This window comes from Mastigoproctus giganteus, chromosome 13 (assembly GCF_048544385.1).
Source record: "Mastigoproctus giganteus isolate SK-2022 chromosome 13, ASM4854438v1, whole genome shotgun sequence".
Taxonomy (NCBI): Eukaryota; Metazoa; Arthropoda; class Arachnida; order Uropygi; family Thelyphonidae; genus Mastigoproctus; species Mastigoproctus giganteus.
In genome coordinates, this window is record NC_143587.1 from 74,952,279 (window position 1) to 74,966,743 (window position 14,465).

General features: G+C 36.9%; 1 protein-coding gene across 2 annotated transcripts in view; it reads right to left on the minus strand.

The window, feature by feature from the left end:
- Positions 1-9,580, minus strand: part of LOC150076170 (exportin-T-like) — a 408,083-nt gene extending 398,503 nt beyond the window's left edge. For both annotated transcript variants that reach the window (XM_090387100.1, XM_090387099.1), the window contains exons 1-2: positions 9,495-9,580; positions 653-744 (exon numbers count right to left, since the gene is read on the minus strand). In XM_090387100.1, the coding sequence (XP_090243226.1) occupies positions 653-712 (60 nt within the window). In that variant the 5' untranslated portion in view covers positions 713-744; positions 9,495-9,580. The remainder of the gene's footprint in view (positions 1-652; positions 745-9,494) is intronic.
- Between the last annotated feature and the right edge of the window lie 4,885 nt (positions 9,581-14,465).

Below are 14,465 nucleotides of genomic sequence, written 5' to 3' on the forward strand. Positions count from 1 at the left end.
TTTCTAGAGCAGCTCTATATAAATTGCACTGAAATTGACCTCTAATTTGCTTTGCACCCAGGGCCCGTATATATATATCACTTCTAGTGCTCTTTTATGCTTATACGCTTAAAGGAAGTGAATATGCTAACTTTTATAAGTTGGAGTTGTGTACAATGGAAAACTTTTATTTTTGCTCTTTCTAATCAGTTCTTCAATAAACCAAGCACTACATTTTTCAAAAATTTCTTCTTTGTTATCAATAAACTAGAGGCAATGCCCTATACAAAAAAGGTAGGTACTTCGCAATAACAATATTAACAATTCCCAATAACATTGTTATATTCACAATAACAATTCCCCAATGCAAATAAAATCAATAGGAACTGTTCTAATCTTTCTTGATAAAGAAAAGATTTTTCAGAGCTCACCAACACTGTTTACTCCTTTCATCCTATTGTATTGTACTGCATTGTGTACAAAAGTTTCTTAGTCCACACTCAGTGTTGTGCCACTTCTGACTTTTTACTAAATGAGCATAAACTAGAAAGTAAGAGGTTATACCAACATTATTAATACATCTTGTGCACAAACATGATAATTTATTGGCTACAAGTTAGTTTTTGTTGAAAACTTTGAATCACTATTTTCAATACATTTCAGGAAAACTTACCCTTGCTTGAGCAGCTGGATTTCCATGAAGAAGAAACCCATCTATGGCTTCAAAATCCATCTTTAGATTCCTAATGCATAGTTTAAAAGTTTCTGAAACAGAAAAACTTGTCATAAATTTTTATCCTGTAAATTATACTTTTAATGAGATTAGTACAAATCTTTCAAATTTCACACTGAATTCCAAATTTCTATAATTTTTATTAATTTTTTTACTAATATTCCTATTACACTTTGGAGAGAAACATATTTGCAATAGATAAGTATTATATATATCTTATTCTAATTAGTCTGTTTCATTTTGCTAAATTAAATTAATATAATAATAGTATGATAATATAAACTTACAAACTAAATTTACACTTATATGTTCTGTTTAAATTTGGGCATGACCATAAAGTCAGAGGAATTTACAACTAACCATTTTGACAAGAATATGATCTTATCCTATTTAAATAGAAGTCAATATGAGCTTGAAACCACAGTCAACTCAAATGCATGTGCTACTGCACTCTCCCATGCTGACTACTTGGCTACATCAGATGCTTGAATAGATGCTTTAATTTAAAATTCAAGATGCTTTAATTGAAAATCCATATAGCATTGTTTATACTGCTGCTTCATATCATCCCTGCTTTGCTAGGTCAGTATTAGTTGGCAGCTCCCAAAACCTTCTCATGAGATAGCAACTTGATAAAAGCAGCTGTCAGAGTTACAGTATCACAATTTAATAAAAGGCAATACTACTTCTCAATATGAAAATGTTTTCAAGGCTTTTTCCACCTGGTACAAAACACCACTATTCTAAGGTGGCCAAATTCATGCTTGAAATACAAAGAAAATTTTTCATGAAGTATGAGAATATAAAACATCTTTTAGTGGTGATGACTTCCGCCACAGTGAAAGAAAATATACCTTACATTTTAAGGATATGAATTAAAAAATTATTTCTAAACCAGATGCTAAACAGCACAGCACACAAACTTATTTGTTGTAATGCTCTGGGATTCTATATTAGCTGGTGCTGTGATACCCAATCTATGAGTAAGTACCCCCCCACATGATAATTTTGCATTTTTCAAGTGATACTGGATGTTGATCATTAATCAATATGTGGGTAATTAACCTAATTAGGATAATTTTGCAGTGGACATTAGTCATTTTTCAAATTTCTTGTTATATGAAGAAAAACTAAAACAACATTTAAAAATTTAGGTGAGTCATTTTTATTTTTTTAGTCATTTTGATTGTTTTTTTTTTTTTAATTTAAAGGGAATGTGCATAAGGAGTTTGTCCCTGCAACTATAAATAAAGTGCAGTTGCTTGTAAAGACTTTTTACAACAGTATTCGGCAGCACTTAATGTGGCAATATGTTTCTAGTTTATCTAGATATCTTTTTAAAATAGCACACCTTAATTATTTTCATTAACCACCTTACACACATTTGTAAAATCAGTAAACTTAGAATTAAAACTTGAAAACACATTAATATCATTAATAAATGCTAAAAATAGTAAGGGGTCCAACACCTAAACCCTATACAACCCCATTCACAGCATTAGTAGTGGCCACTGATAATTACTCATCACCAAACACTTAACGATCCTGTATCTATAGAAGTAACTTGCCTAATGCTACATTGCTCACATGTAGCACTGGAACCTGTGGATCAGTTTCTCACTCGGTAGTATAGCATTTCTGGATTTGCAGGCTGGCATGCTAAAAAAGCATACTGGCCTGCAAATCAAGAACTACTATACTACTGAGCAAGCAACTGATCCAGGTTCCAATCACTATCTATAAAGTTCAAAATCCCAAAAGCAAGATATTTTGATTTGCTGGCCCACACTATTTGTCTGTATAGTTGTTCATTATATTCATCATTAGAAAAACTAATGAGTATAATGAACTTTACACTAAAAAGTTTATAAGAAAAACTTTCCAGCATAAAGGCAAGTAAGGCTCTCAAAGTTGATGGCATATACCCAGTAATTTTGAAGAAGACTGCAAGGGAGTGAACTGAACCACCGAGGTTAATTATGAGTCATCTTTGGACTCAGGAGAGATTCTTTTGGATTGAAGAAGTGCCAATGGATTGCCAATATATAAAGGAAGTTCTAAGAGTTAAAGGCAGTTGCTACAGATCAATTAGTCTGACTTCAGTGTAGGGAAAATCTTAGAGGAAATCATTAAGAGTGAAATCCAAGGACATTTGGATAGATAAGGCATTCTGAAGGACACACAACACGGTTTTGTTACAGAGAAAATCATGTTTAACTGACTTGATTACTTTGACAGTTACTCATGAGCTGGATGTAAGGAACAATTGCAATATAGTTTATTTGCATTTTAACAAAGCATTTGACTCATTTCCTTGTGAGATGATGGAATTACTGGAAAGATTCTAAGATGGAATTCTGAGTGGCTACAGGGCAGAGGGTAGTGATTAATGGACATTCTTCAGATTGGTGTAACATCAGGAATGGGGTCCCCAAGGATCAGTTCTATTGTTTTTAATTTTCATAAACAATATCGATGAAGGGATAGAAGGCATGATGTCAAAATTTGCAGACGATATGAAGACTGCTAAAGTTGTTAATAATCGGTGCCGAGCAGAGCTCCTTCAGGATCCTTGAACCAACTTCAAAAATGGTCAGAAAAGTGGCAGCTATGTTTTAATGTGGCAAAATGCACTTGAGGGATAATGACCCCCATTTAAATTATACACTTAGAGTTACAATATGGGCAGATATCAAGTTTTCTGAACAGTGTAAACAGGCAACTAGGAAAGTCCATGGTGTTTAACTCTTACTCATTGTTGATGTTCAGATGTCTAACGTTTGGATATTTGAATGTTTAACATTTGGATGTTTGACTCTTACTCATCAGACTGATACCAGACTTTAGTGTACATTCTGTTAATACCTGGGAAGATTTTCAGGATCAATTCAAATTTGACAGTTCAGAAACCTAGTTTTGGATGTTCAAGCATTACTGGAGAAGGAAAAGCATGTTTCAGTTAAATTATAATACCATGTACCCAAATCCCACACATAAATCTATATTAATAAAACAGGCAATATGTTTCAGGCATTACACAAAAAAGGAAAAGTTACATATGAAGTGTGGTAATAAAGTACCGGGACTGGTGCAATAAAAAGAACACAGAGTAAAGGAGCTCAAAAATGGCTTTATTTTTATTCAAAAGTAATCACCACCTGACTGAATGCACTTATTACACTTTTCTAAAAGTTTCTACAAAGAATAAGCAAAGGTGCCCAAAGAGATGTTCAGTTCAACAGTTATATTTTGTCCTCAACATTCAGAAATCTCTTTCCTTTGAGAAACACACCTGAAGTGTGAAACTTCAGGTTTGAGAAACATACACAGGAAATTTGCTAGCAGGATAAGGAGGTGATTATCCCTTTGTATATAAGGCAACAATGGTCAGGTCAGGCCACACCTTGCATACAGGTCTGGAAGCCTCATTTTAGGAAGGATGTAGATCTACTGGAACAAGTACAGAGAAGGACAACAAGATTAGTAAGGGGAACCAAGGGTTGCTCTTACCAAGTAAGGCTTAAGTTCTGCAAATTGCAGCATCTGGAGACTAGGCACTTGCAAGGTGATCTCATTGAGATGTATAAAGTTTGAATGGTTTGTGCAAACTCAATGCTGATGGGATTCTTCCTCTCAATTAGATTATGCACTTGAGGAGACAAATTCAAATTGAGGAAAGACAGTTGCAGAATAGATATGTGGGTATTTGCCTTTAGCCATTGCTGGAACACATTTCTATATGCCATTGTGGAAGTTGATAACTTAAATATATTCAAGGAAGAACTGGACAAACTTTTGGAGCAAATGGATAGGTGAATTGGGAAGATTTTTTTTATTCGCTGAGCATCAGCGAAAAAAAAAAAAAAACAAGCATATACAGCATGTATATGCTTGTTCTCTTGCATCATATTCCACTACTAATTCTAATGCTAATAAACAGAGAATGCTATCACCTAGCAAGTAAAGCAGGAAATATACATTTATATACTTTTGGTGGGGAAAAGAAATCAAATGCTGTACAGCATTGTGAATAATGAATTGAGATATGTTTATTGATAGAGCAGTGTGGCACAAAAATAAATAAATAAATAATATATATATATTTATAATCAGTTTAGAGGGAGTGAAACACCAGACAAAATGAGATTTACTGAAAATGGAGGCTGGACAGGGAGGGTAACAAGAAAATGAGAGGACTCATCCATCTGGTAAACCTACCAATAAGGCATCAGATATTCATGGTCAATTTTGCTGCAAGCCAATAAAACCATTGTTATCTGGCAACAACAAAACGATTGGTATTTATTGTCATGTCCATCTATCAAGCACATTTGGGTATAAGGGCTACATAAATAAATTTATCAGTAACAGTGCTAATCAAAGTATTGTGAAAATAAAGCAAAACTTTATATTTCTCTTAGAAAAATGTTTATTCAAGAATATTTTATTTAAAAATTTTCATTGGGGGTTTCCATGAAGCCCCCCTCCTCCAGCCCTCTACAGAGCACAACTTAGGAAATATCAGTGTAAAGATGTATTTTGATATTGTCGCTGATTTCTGAACTTATGAATTTAGTAACAGCACTTCTTTTTAACCCTTGATTGGTTGTGTATAAATCTTACTCACATGGATCTTAGAGACCACTCTCACCTCTTTCCTTTATGTCATTTTACCCCTTTCCCCCAAGTTAATTCTTTATGGTTATTCAGTCATGAGATGTGACAGGTGGCAGGGGTTCAAGCATTAATGTGTTAATATAAAGTGAAAGTAAAAGGGTATGGAGTAAATTTTACATAATGTTACCTGGGCATGAAGTTAGAGCAGTGTTTCCCAAACTGCGTTCCGAGGAACACTTGTGTTCCATGAAAAATCATAATTAATAATTAAAGAAATAAAATAAAATAAAATAAATAAATTTTGTATATTTGTAGCATACACCACTTTCGTATCATTATAATTTTTAACTTTTTTTTTTCTGATTATTAATATACTGGCATAGATTAATAATCAAATAGACTGCGGAACACTTTATTTTGGCGGGCTTTTGCATAAAGTATGCGTAGAAGTAATGGCATCTATGAAAAAGTAACAATGTAGTGATCTAATATGCCATTCATATGCGATTTAGCCTGGAGTACACAGGTTGAAGGAGAGGGGGAAGCAAACCAATATCATAACTAAACTCATTTCCTTGTATAAATCTTTTCTGATAATTATTAGTATTTCAAAATATTATTATTAAAATAAATGACCATGGATTTGTGGTTGAAAAAAGGAACTTTAAAATGAGAAGCATAGTTGCAATACTAGAAGTATTGCAACTGTGCCTTCATCAACCACATTGCAATACTTCTAGTATTGCAATGTGGTTGATGAAAACGAAGACAATACTGTCACACTTCAAAGTGAGGATGAACAATCGCAGCCTTTTGTTCCGCAAAAATCTGAAGTGAAAAAACAGGAACCAACTAATAAAAGACCAAAACGAAAGTATGATGACAATTATTTGAATTTCGGCTTTACGTGTTGGAAAATAAAGATGCACAATGCATTGTATGTAACAAAATATTAGCAAACAGTTCTTTGGCTTCCGCTAAACTTGTCTTTCGAAAGTGTTCCATAAATACATTGAGATGAAAAGCGTTCCGTGACTAAAAAAGTTTGGGAAACGCAAAGGTACGTAATTTTTTTGTTTTGCTACCAAGATACATAAAATCTCATTTGTAACTAAATGACTATTCCTTGTTCATATTATTTTTAAAATTTTTCTTTCATAAAAGCCTACTGGGAAGGTATTTAGAGAACTTTTACAATGATGGATCAAGAAAGGTTCACTAACCCAGAGGATATTCTTCAAATCCTAGCTGGACTTGAGTCTGATTTTGAGGATGAAAATATCATAGAAGTAGCTTCGTCATTATCACCAGATGGCACTGGATCTGATGATCCGGATTATATCCCTTTACTTGATGAAGATGACATAATCACAGACTTGCTGAGCAAAAAAGAGCTATTGAATATGAACCTCCAAAAAAGAAAAGAATAAAGCATATGTATCTTCAGCCTCTCGACACCATCATCACTTGCAATGTTGCATTCTACAAACTTGTTGCTAAACGTGAATGAAGAACTTATAGTGGGGAAAATGAATACAAAACCAAAATCCAGCAGAACTAAAATTTTCAATAAGAAATTTGCACTCATATTCAACCTGGACCAATTGCTATTGCAAGAACAACACAAGAGCCAATCAAAAAAAAAAATAGTGCAAAATATTTTAATCATTTAAATTTTAAGTAAATTTAATTTTGTTAATAACAAATTAAAATCAGCATTAGTAGAGGCATACGATGCAAGAAAGCAAGATTATGCAGCATCAGCCAAAACAAACTCAAATATTACCCATCCATTCTTTCCAAATGCCTGTCCAGCTAAGCCTTAAATTTATTTAGGCTACCAACTTTCACAACAAAAGATGGAAGTCTGTTCCACCAATGAACTACCTGCTGGCTAAGGGCAAATTTCTGCAGATCTATTCTGCAACTATCTTTCCTTAATTTGAATCTATGCCCCCACAGGTTCTTAATCTGAGCAAGAGAAAGAATCTCATCAGCATTGAGCTTGCTCAACCCAGTCAAGGCCTTATACACCTCAATCAGATCACCTTGCATGTACCTACTCTCCAGGCACTGCAATTCGCAAAACTTAAGTCTTTCTTGGTGAGAGCACCCATTTGTCCCTCTCACCAATCTTATTGCCGTTCTTTGTACTCATTCTAGAAACTCTACATCTTTCCTAAAATGAGGCCTCCAGACCTGTACACAGTACTCTAGGTGAGGCCTGACCATCACATTGTACAATGGGATAATCACCTCCCTGTCCCTGCTAGCAAAATTCCTATATATCATTGACAAGACACCATGACCTGCCCTGGCAGCCAGTCTGCACTGTTCAGAGAACTTCATATCTGACTATACAATTACCCCCAGGTTTTTTTAACTTTCCTCTTCTCTTAGTGTAATACCACACAGCTGGTAAGTTTCTCTTGGGTTATTGCTACCCATATGCAGTACTTTCCATTTGTCAATGTTAAACTTCAGTTGCCACTTCTCAGCTGACTTGCCCAACTTATCTAGATCAAGTTGGAGTAGCATACTGTCTTTACCAACCCTGCCAACCTTTGTATCATCTGCAAACTTGGACATTAAGCTTGATATATCTTCATCAATATCACTGATAAATACATAAAACAATGGGCCCAGCACCGAACCCTGAGGAACTCCACTAATAACATTTGTCCACGAAGAGCAGTGTCCATCGGTTACCACTCTCTGTCGTCTCCCACTCAACCATCCCTTTATCCATTGTAGAAACTTACTCTTAATGCCATATCGCTCCAATTTGCAGCAGTCTTCCATGTGCAACATTATCAAAAGCTTTCCTGAAATCCAAGTATATGATATCAAAATTATGTTTTGCATCCAGTTCCTTTGTGACCACATCACAGTATCTAATCAAATTGGTCAGACCTTCCTTTAACATACCAATGCTGTGTCTTAACTATTACTGCAGTCTTATTATTATTATTATTATTATTAGCCATGTGGTGCAAGGAAGCCTGAGGCTTATGCTGCACCAGCCAAAAAAAAAAAATTCTGAATTACCCTGAGAGAAAGAGAGAAAACAAAGAATCAGAAGTAGAAGGGAATCACCAAGAAAGGGAAGAATGATGATATCCAACTCAGGACCTTGGGTGTGCCAAGCCCATACTCACTAGATGTGAGCCCCTGGGGTCTTGTCTAGATAAAGGCTCTTTACATTACTGACCAGTTTTAAATCAAAACCTGTAAATAAAACTGATTTTCTTAGGATTTTACCCATAGGAGTAAAAATTACTCTACACTACAACTCAAAATAATGCTACCAGTCTATGGTTAAACTCAGAATGTGCTTTATGAACAATATTATTATTATTATTATTATTATCCATATGGTGCAAGGAAGCCTGAGGCTTTTGCTGCACCAGCCGAAAAAAAAAAAAAAAAATTCTGAATTACCCCTGAGAGTGAGACAGAAATAGAAGAATGATGATATCCAGCTCAGGACTCTGGGTGTGCCAAGCCCATACTCACCAGATGTGAGCCCCTATGTTCAGGAGGATTTACATATATTTTTATTTTATTATTTTTGCTTCAAAGTTTCGTACGGCTTAGGATTCCACCAAACATTAGATATCGATCATGGAGCGAAATCTTTGCATATCTTGCTTGAAAAGATATGCCAAAATTTCATAGTAGTCTAATCACGAAAAATAGACTACAATACATCTAAAGGCACATGTCATTGGTTTAGACATGTTACCTTAACTTTTTTTTTTTTTTTTTACTGTTAGATTGACAAGGCCAAATTTACCTTAAGCCAAGCCAAGTGTCAGCTGTTGAATACAACATAAGAAACAACTCCACTTAAACATGTGCAAATCAAGACCAGAAATCTAAATTTCAGTACTTCTGGAATTCAAGAAAAAAAAAAAAAACAGGACATACGACGTTTGTCTCCTTTCTGTACAGAACAGAATAGCATTTATAAAAATATATTCATAGTTTATACCTTGACACAAAGTAAAGTGCACTTGCTTTTGTTAAAATTTTAAGTAACAGGTACTCTTCTTGCTTTTCATTTACATGAGCAACATGTTCGCTATTTTACTTTTAGAGTTTCAATGTAAATGTCATTTAAAATAATAGTATGTTTAAAACAAACACAAAAAATATCACATACCCCACAAAGACTATCTAAGAAATAGTAGATAAGAATATACATGTGATAAATTTTATAGCTGCTAGTGCGTTTTTCTTTCTCAATTTAATGCAATAATGTTTATAGAACCAAATCATGCAGCCACGTTTTCAGAAACTGGATGCCATGTTGAATAGTTTCAACTTATAATTCCATTCAATTTTTAGTTTCGTAACAGCAAGCTTTAAAATTGCGAGTTTACTTAAACAACACGAACATGAAAAACAAAATATGCAATCAGTCTGCTAAACGTTACACAGTATGCATTAACTAATGCATTAATTCCGGACTCGATAAAATTTCATACGAAAACGATCTTGTGGTTTGTAAACACAATGCAGATATCAACGACCATGCGTGTAGTTATAGACAGTCATGAAATTTTAACCTTCGTATAAAAACATTATGAGAATTTGTCACTGCTACAACCACAGTAACACAGAGTACTCGAACTAAAACTATTATATTTAGGGCTACCCGTAATTTCTTACATATACCCATTTGAGGGAACAAAGAGGGAAATTTATTAATTATGTCTGTAAATTGCGTGTACTCTCTGGTCGATTTTCCTGTTTTGCTGGACGAAAAACCCAGTTTCTGGGGGGGGGGGGGGGGGAAACCTTGCTATCTAGGCCTAAGACCTACTAACTCAGCCACGGAGTGAAAAAAATCCCACTAAAGTCCTCGCGTCATCAACTCTCTCTCTCTCTCTCTTTCTCACTCAGGGTGGCGCCTCCGTAGCCAGGTGGGAAGGAGCAGCAGTGCATAGCACACGCTTCTTGATTAGACCGGGGTTCAAGCCCGTCACCACCAAATACGGAGGATGCGGAAAGGTCAGGGAATGACCACCGCATATCCCGGAGCAATATGGCCTTAGTTGCTAATGTTCCTAAAAAAAAAAACTAAACTAAACTAAACTCACTCAGGGTGATGTGGGATTTTTTTTTTTTTTTTTTTGTCTAGTCGAGCAATATAAGCCTCAGGCTTCCTTGCACCATATGGCTAACAATAATATAACAACAACCACCCTCTGTACTTGTTGGAATACCCGTCACGAGGTGTAGCCCCCAATCAGGGAGAAATAATATAAAAGCAATAATAATAAGAAGAAGAAGAAGAAAGTGTACCATACTACAAGTACGAACCCCAGGCAGTACTAGAGACCAAAACCCACAACAAGCTGTACTGGGACCGCGCCATAATAACGGATAAGACCATCCCGCACAATAGACCGGACATAACCCTTGTGGACAAGATGGCAAAGCCTACCTACCTGATTGACATAGCGGTGCCCAACACTAGCAATGTTCAGAAAACCCATGAGAAAAAAATTAGGAAGTACACCAACCTGAGACATGAGGTCAAGCAGATGTGGCATATGCAAGAAGTATCGACCATCCCGATCACCGTGTCAACCACCGGTATGGTGCCAAAGACTCTGCATAACAGCCTAGCAGCAATAGGCTTGACTAACAGTAACACCAGACATTACGACCATCCTGTGTAGTTGGTAGCAGTACTCATCAAGGAGTGGAATCCCCCAATCAGGGAGAAATAATATAAGAATAACAACAACAACAACAATAATAATAATAAAAAAAGGAGCGCGATGGCCCAGTGGTTACGACACTGGACTACCAGCCTGATGGACCCGGGTTCGATTACCGCCTTGGCAGAAGCGAACGCAGCTCCATCACGCTGGGAGACCAGTATAATAATAATAGTAATAAATTAGAATAATAATAAATAAATTAATAATATTAAAAAATTAATAAAATAAAGAAACATCGTCAAAGTTGTTCCAAGGGACCCTACCTACCCCAAGGTCGGAGTGCCGGCTAAGGCAGATTGTGGCGCTATCTGGCGTCACTCCGAGCTACCACTGGAAATAAGCCGAAGCTAAACAGGTCCACCTCCAATAATGGATGATGTCCAGAGAAATATTAATCACACTGCATCAAGTGGTGCAGGATAAAGTCACTCGTGTTCAGGCCTTAGGCAGAGGGTTTGGTTCGAAAAATCAGAGACGATCTCCTGAGGAAGACAGTGGAGCGAGTGGTACTGTCCCCCCATATGGCTACCACAAGAGAAGGGCAAGACCATCCAGCCCCACCAACTGGAAGTTCTTCCTGCGCAACTGCGCTAGTGACCACCCAGGATGGGAGAAAATGCCAAAGCATGAAATGGAACATCGAAATGAATATGTACATCATAATGTACGTATCCATTTGAAATGAATACGTACATATACTACAATATGACAACTTATAGGGCGATAATATCCCGACTCGTTCCAGCCACATACCAAGTGGTTGGAACGAGTCGGGATATTCAGGTCACCAAACAGCGAATAGCGGACTAGAGAAGGACCATCGTCACGAAGAACCTAATTGCGCAGGAAGAACTTCCAGTTGGTGGGGCTGGAAGTTCTTCCTGCGCAGTTCCACCACAGGAAGTTCTTCCTGCGCTGGAACTGCGCTAGTGACCACCCAGAATGGGAGAAAATGCCAACGCATGAAATGGAACATCGAAATGAATATGTACATCATAATGCACGTATTCATTTGAAAGTATATGTACGTATCCATTTGAAATGAATACGTACATATACTACAATATGACAACTTATAGGGCGAGACTACATACCAAGTGGCTGGAACGATTCGGGGATATTCAGGTCACCGAATAGCGGACTAGAGAAGGACCATCGTCACGAAGAACCTAATAGCCCCTGCCCTGCAATCTTGGAAAAAATCAAGCAGGACATGAGCAATACAAAGGATAAAGAATATGGAACCGGAGGAGGAACATACCACCGCGAACCAGAGGCAGAAGAGCAAGAGGAAATACAACCCACAGCAGCTGAAGTGGAAACAGACGAAGTCATGATATCCAGAATAGAGGACGAGTGGAAGGAGACCCTAACAGAATTCGAAGAGATGTACCCCACAAAGACGATACGTGATACCGAGGCAGAGGCCGAATAGAACCTTGTGGAGAGTTACAGACCACCTGAATCAGCACATAATACCACATTACCTCGACAGCACTGGAGGCCACCCATATAGCCGTGTATTGTGCTGCGGTAGCAGCCACGAGGATTAATGGAAGAGAAGCGAGAGACCAGCAGCAGAAGAACCGAAAACAGAAGGAACCACCACCTTGGGAAAGAAGACTTCAGCAGAAGATTATTATTATTATTATTATTATTAGCCATAAGCTTATGCTGCACCAGCCAAAAAAAAAAAAAACTTTTAGACCGTCGCGTATAGCACAGTAGTTCTTATCACTGTTCTCCCAGACTGTGGAGTTTCATGGCTTCAAATTCCACCAAGAAGGAAGGAAATTTTTTTTTTTTTTCTTACTCTGTAGCAAAGTTAGTCGGCCTCGGATGAACGAGAGTTGCACCTTTTCTCCAACGCAATACATAAATATAATACACTAACTCCTCATAGTCTTAGTTAATTTTATAAAAATAAATAAAATAAATAGCAGTCTTTAGATTGTTGTGTTTATAATAACATCGATGCAGCAAATTTTGGAAAAATATAAACAGCAGGAGGGCAAAGTATGCTCCCAAGTAATAGGCAGTAGGGATAATCACTATTTTTGTCTTCCTCCCTCTCCATAATGGAACACTACGCTTTAAGTATACAAGAAATGAGAGTACGTGTTATATAATTTTTGTTATTTCTAACATAGTCAATAGTGTTTCACATCTAATGCGCTTTTTCACATGGATCCGAAAACTCTCTCTCTACCAACACTCATTAAATACACTTCGTACCAACACTCATTAAATACACTTTGGACACTTTTTTTTAATGAATAGTTTAGACCAGAATTCCTCGACATTTTAATAAGAAAAGTTTGAGTAATTCTGGTCTAAACCATATGTAACCCCCCGAAATTTCGAGAAATTTATAAATTTTCGAATTTAGAACCTATACGTAAATCATATATCCGTATACAATATCCTGCTCCTTTGACACCGTCCTGACCTGGAATTCCGGTTCATCCCAAAAGATATCACTTGATTTCGTGTTTGGAATGTGGGCTGGCCAGGCTAGTTGCTGGACTTGGTTTTCTTCAAACCAAGCATTTTTACTGCTCAGTCTACAGAATGGAGCATTATGCATTAGTTTATGGAGGAAGGCCCTATTTCCATAAAACTGATAGAGTGTTTCTATGTGTATGCACGACGAAATTATCCAAGATGTCAGTGTAGAACTCCGCATCGATTGTTTACGCACCGAGTACATTCTGTGAGAAGCAGCCCTACACAGTGGTCCGTCCCTCCTCTAAACTTCATTTTGCGCATATTTACATAGTATTACTCAAGCAAACTCATGCAGAGAAAAAAAAAAAAAAAAACTTTCATTTCACCCCTCTGTTCGTTCGAAATACCTGTCGAGCTGAGCCTTCAATTTATTTAGGCTATCAACTTCTACAACAAGAGATGAAAGTCTGTTCCGATCACCAACTACCCGCTGGCTAAAGGCAAATTTCCGCACATCTATCCTACATCTGTCTTTCCTCAATCTGAATTTATGCCCTCTCAGGTGATTATTCTGAGCAAGAGGAAGAATCCCATCGGCATGCTCAAACCATGCCGATGGGATTCTTTTGAGCATGGTTTGAGCATGCTCAAACCATTCAAGGCAAACCTCTATCAGACCACCTCGCCAGTGTCTAGTCTCCAGACACTGTAATTTGCAAAATTTAAGCCTTTCTTCGTAAGAGCACCCCTTTGTTCCATTCATTAATCTTGTTGCCCTTCTCTGCACTTGTTCCAGAAGCTCTACATCCTTCCTGAAATGAGGCCTCCAGACCTGTATACAGTACTCAAGGTGTGGCCTGACCATTGCCTTATACAAGGGAATAATCACCTCCTTATCCCTGCTGGAAAAATTCCTCTATATCATTGACAAGACACCATGAGCTACTCTTGCT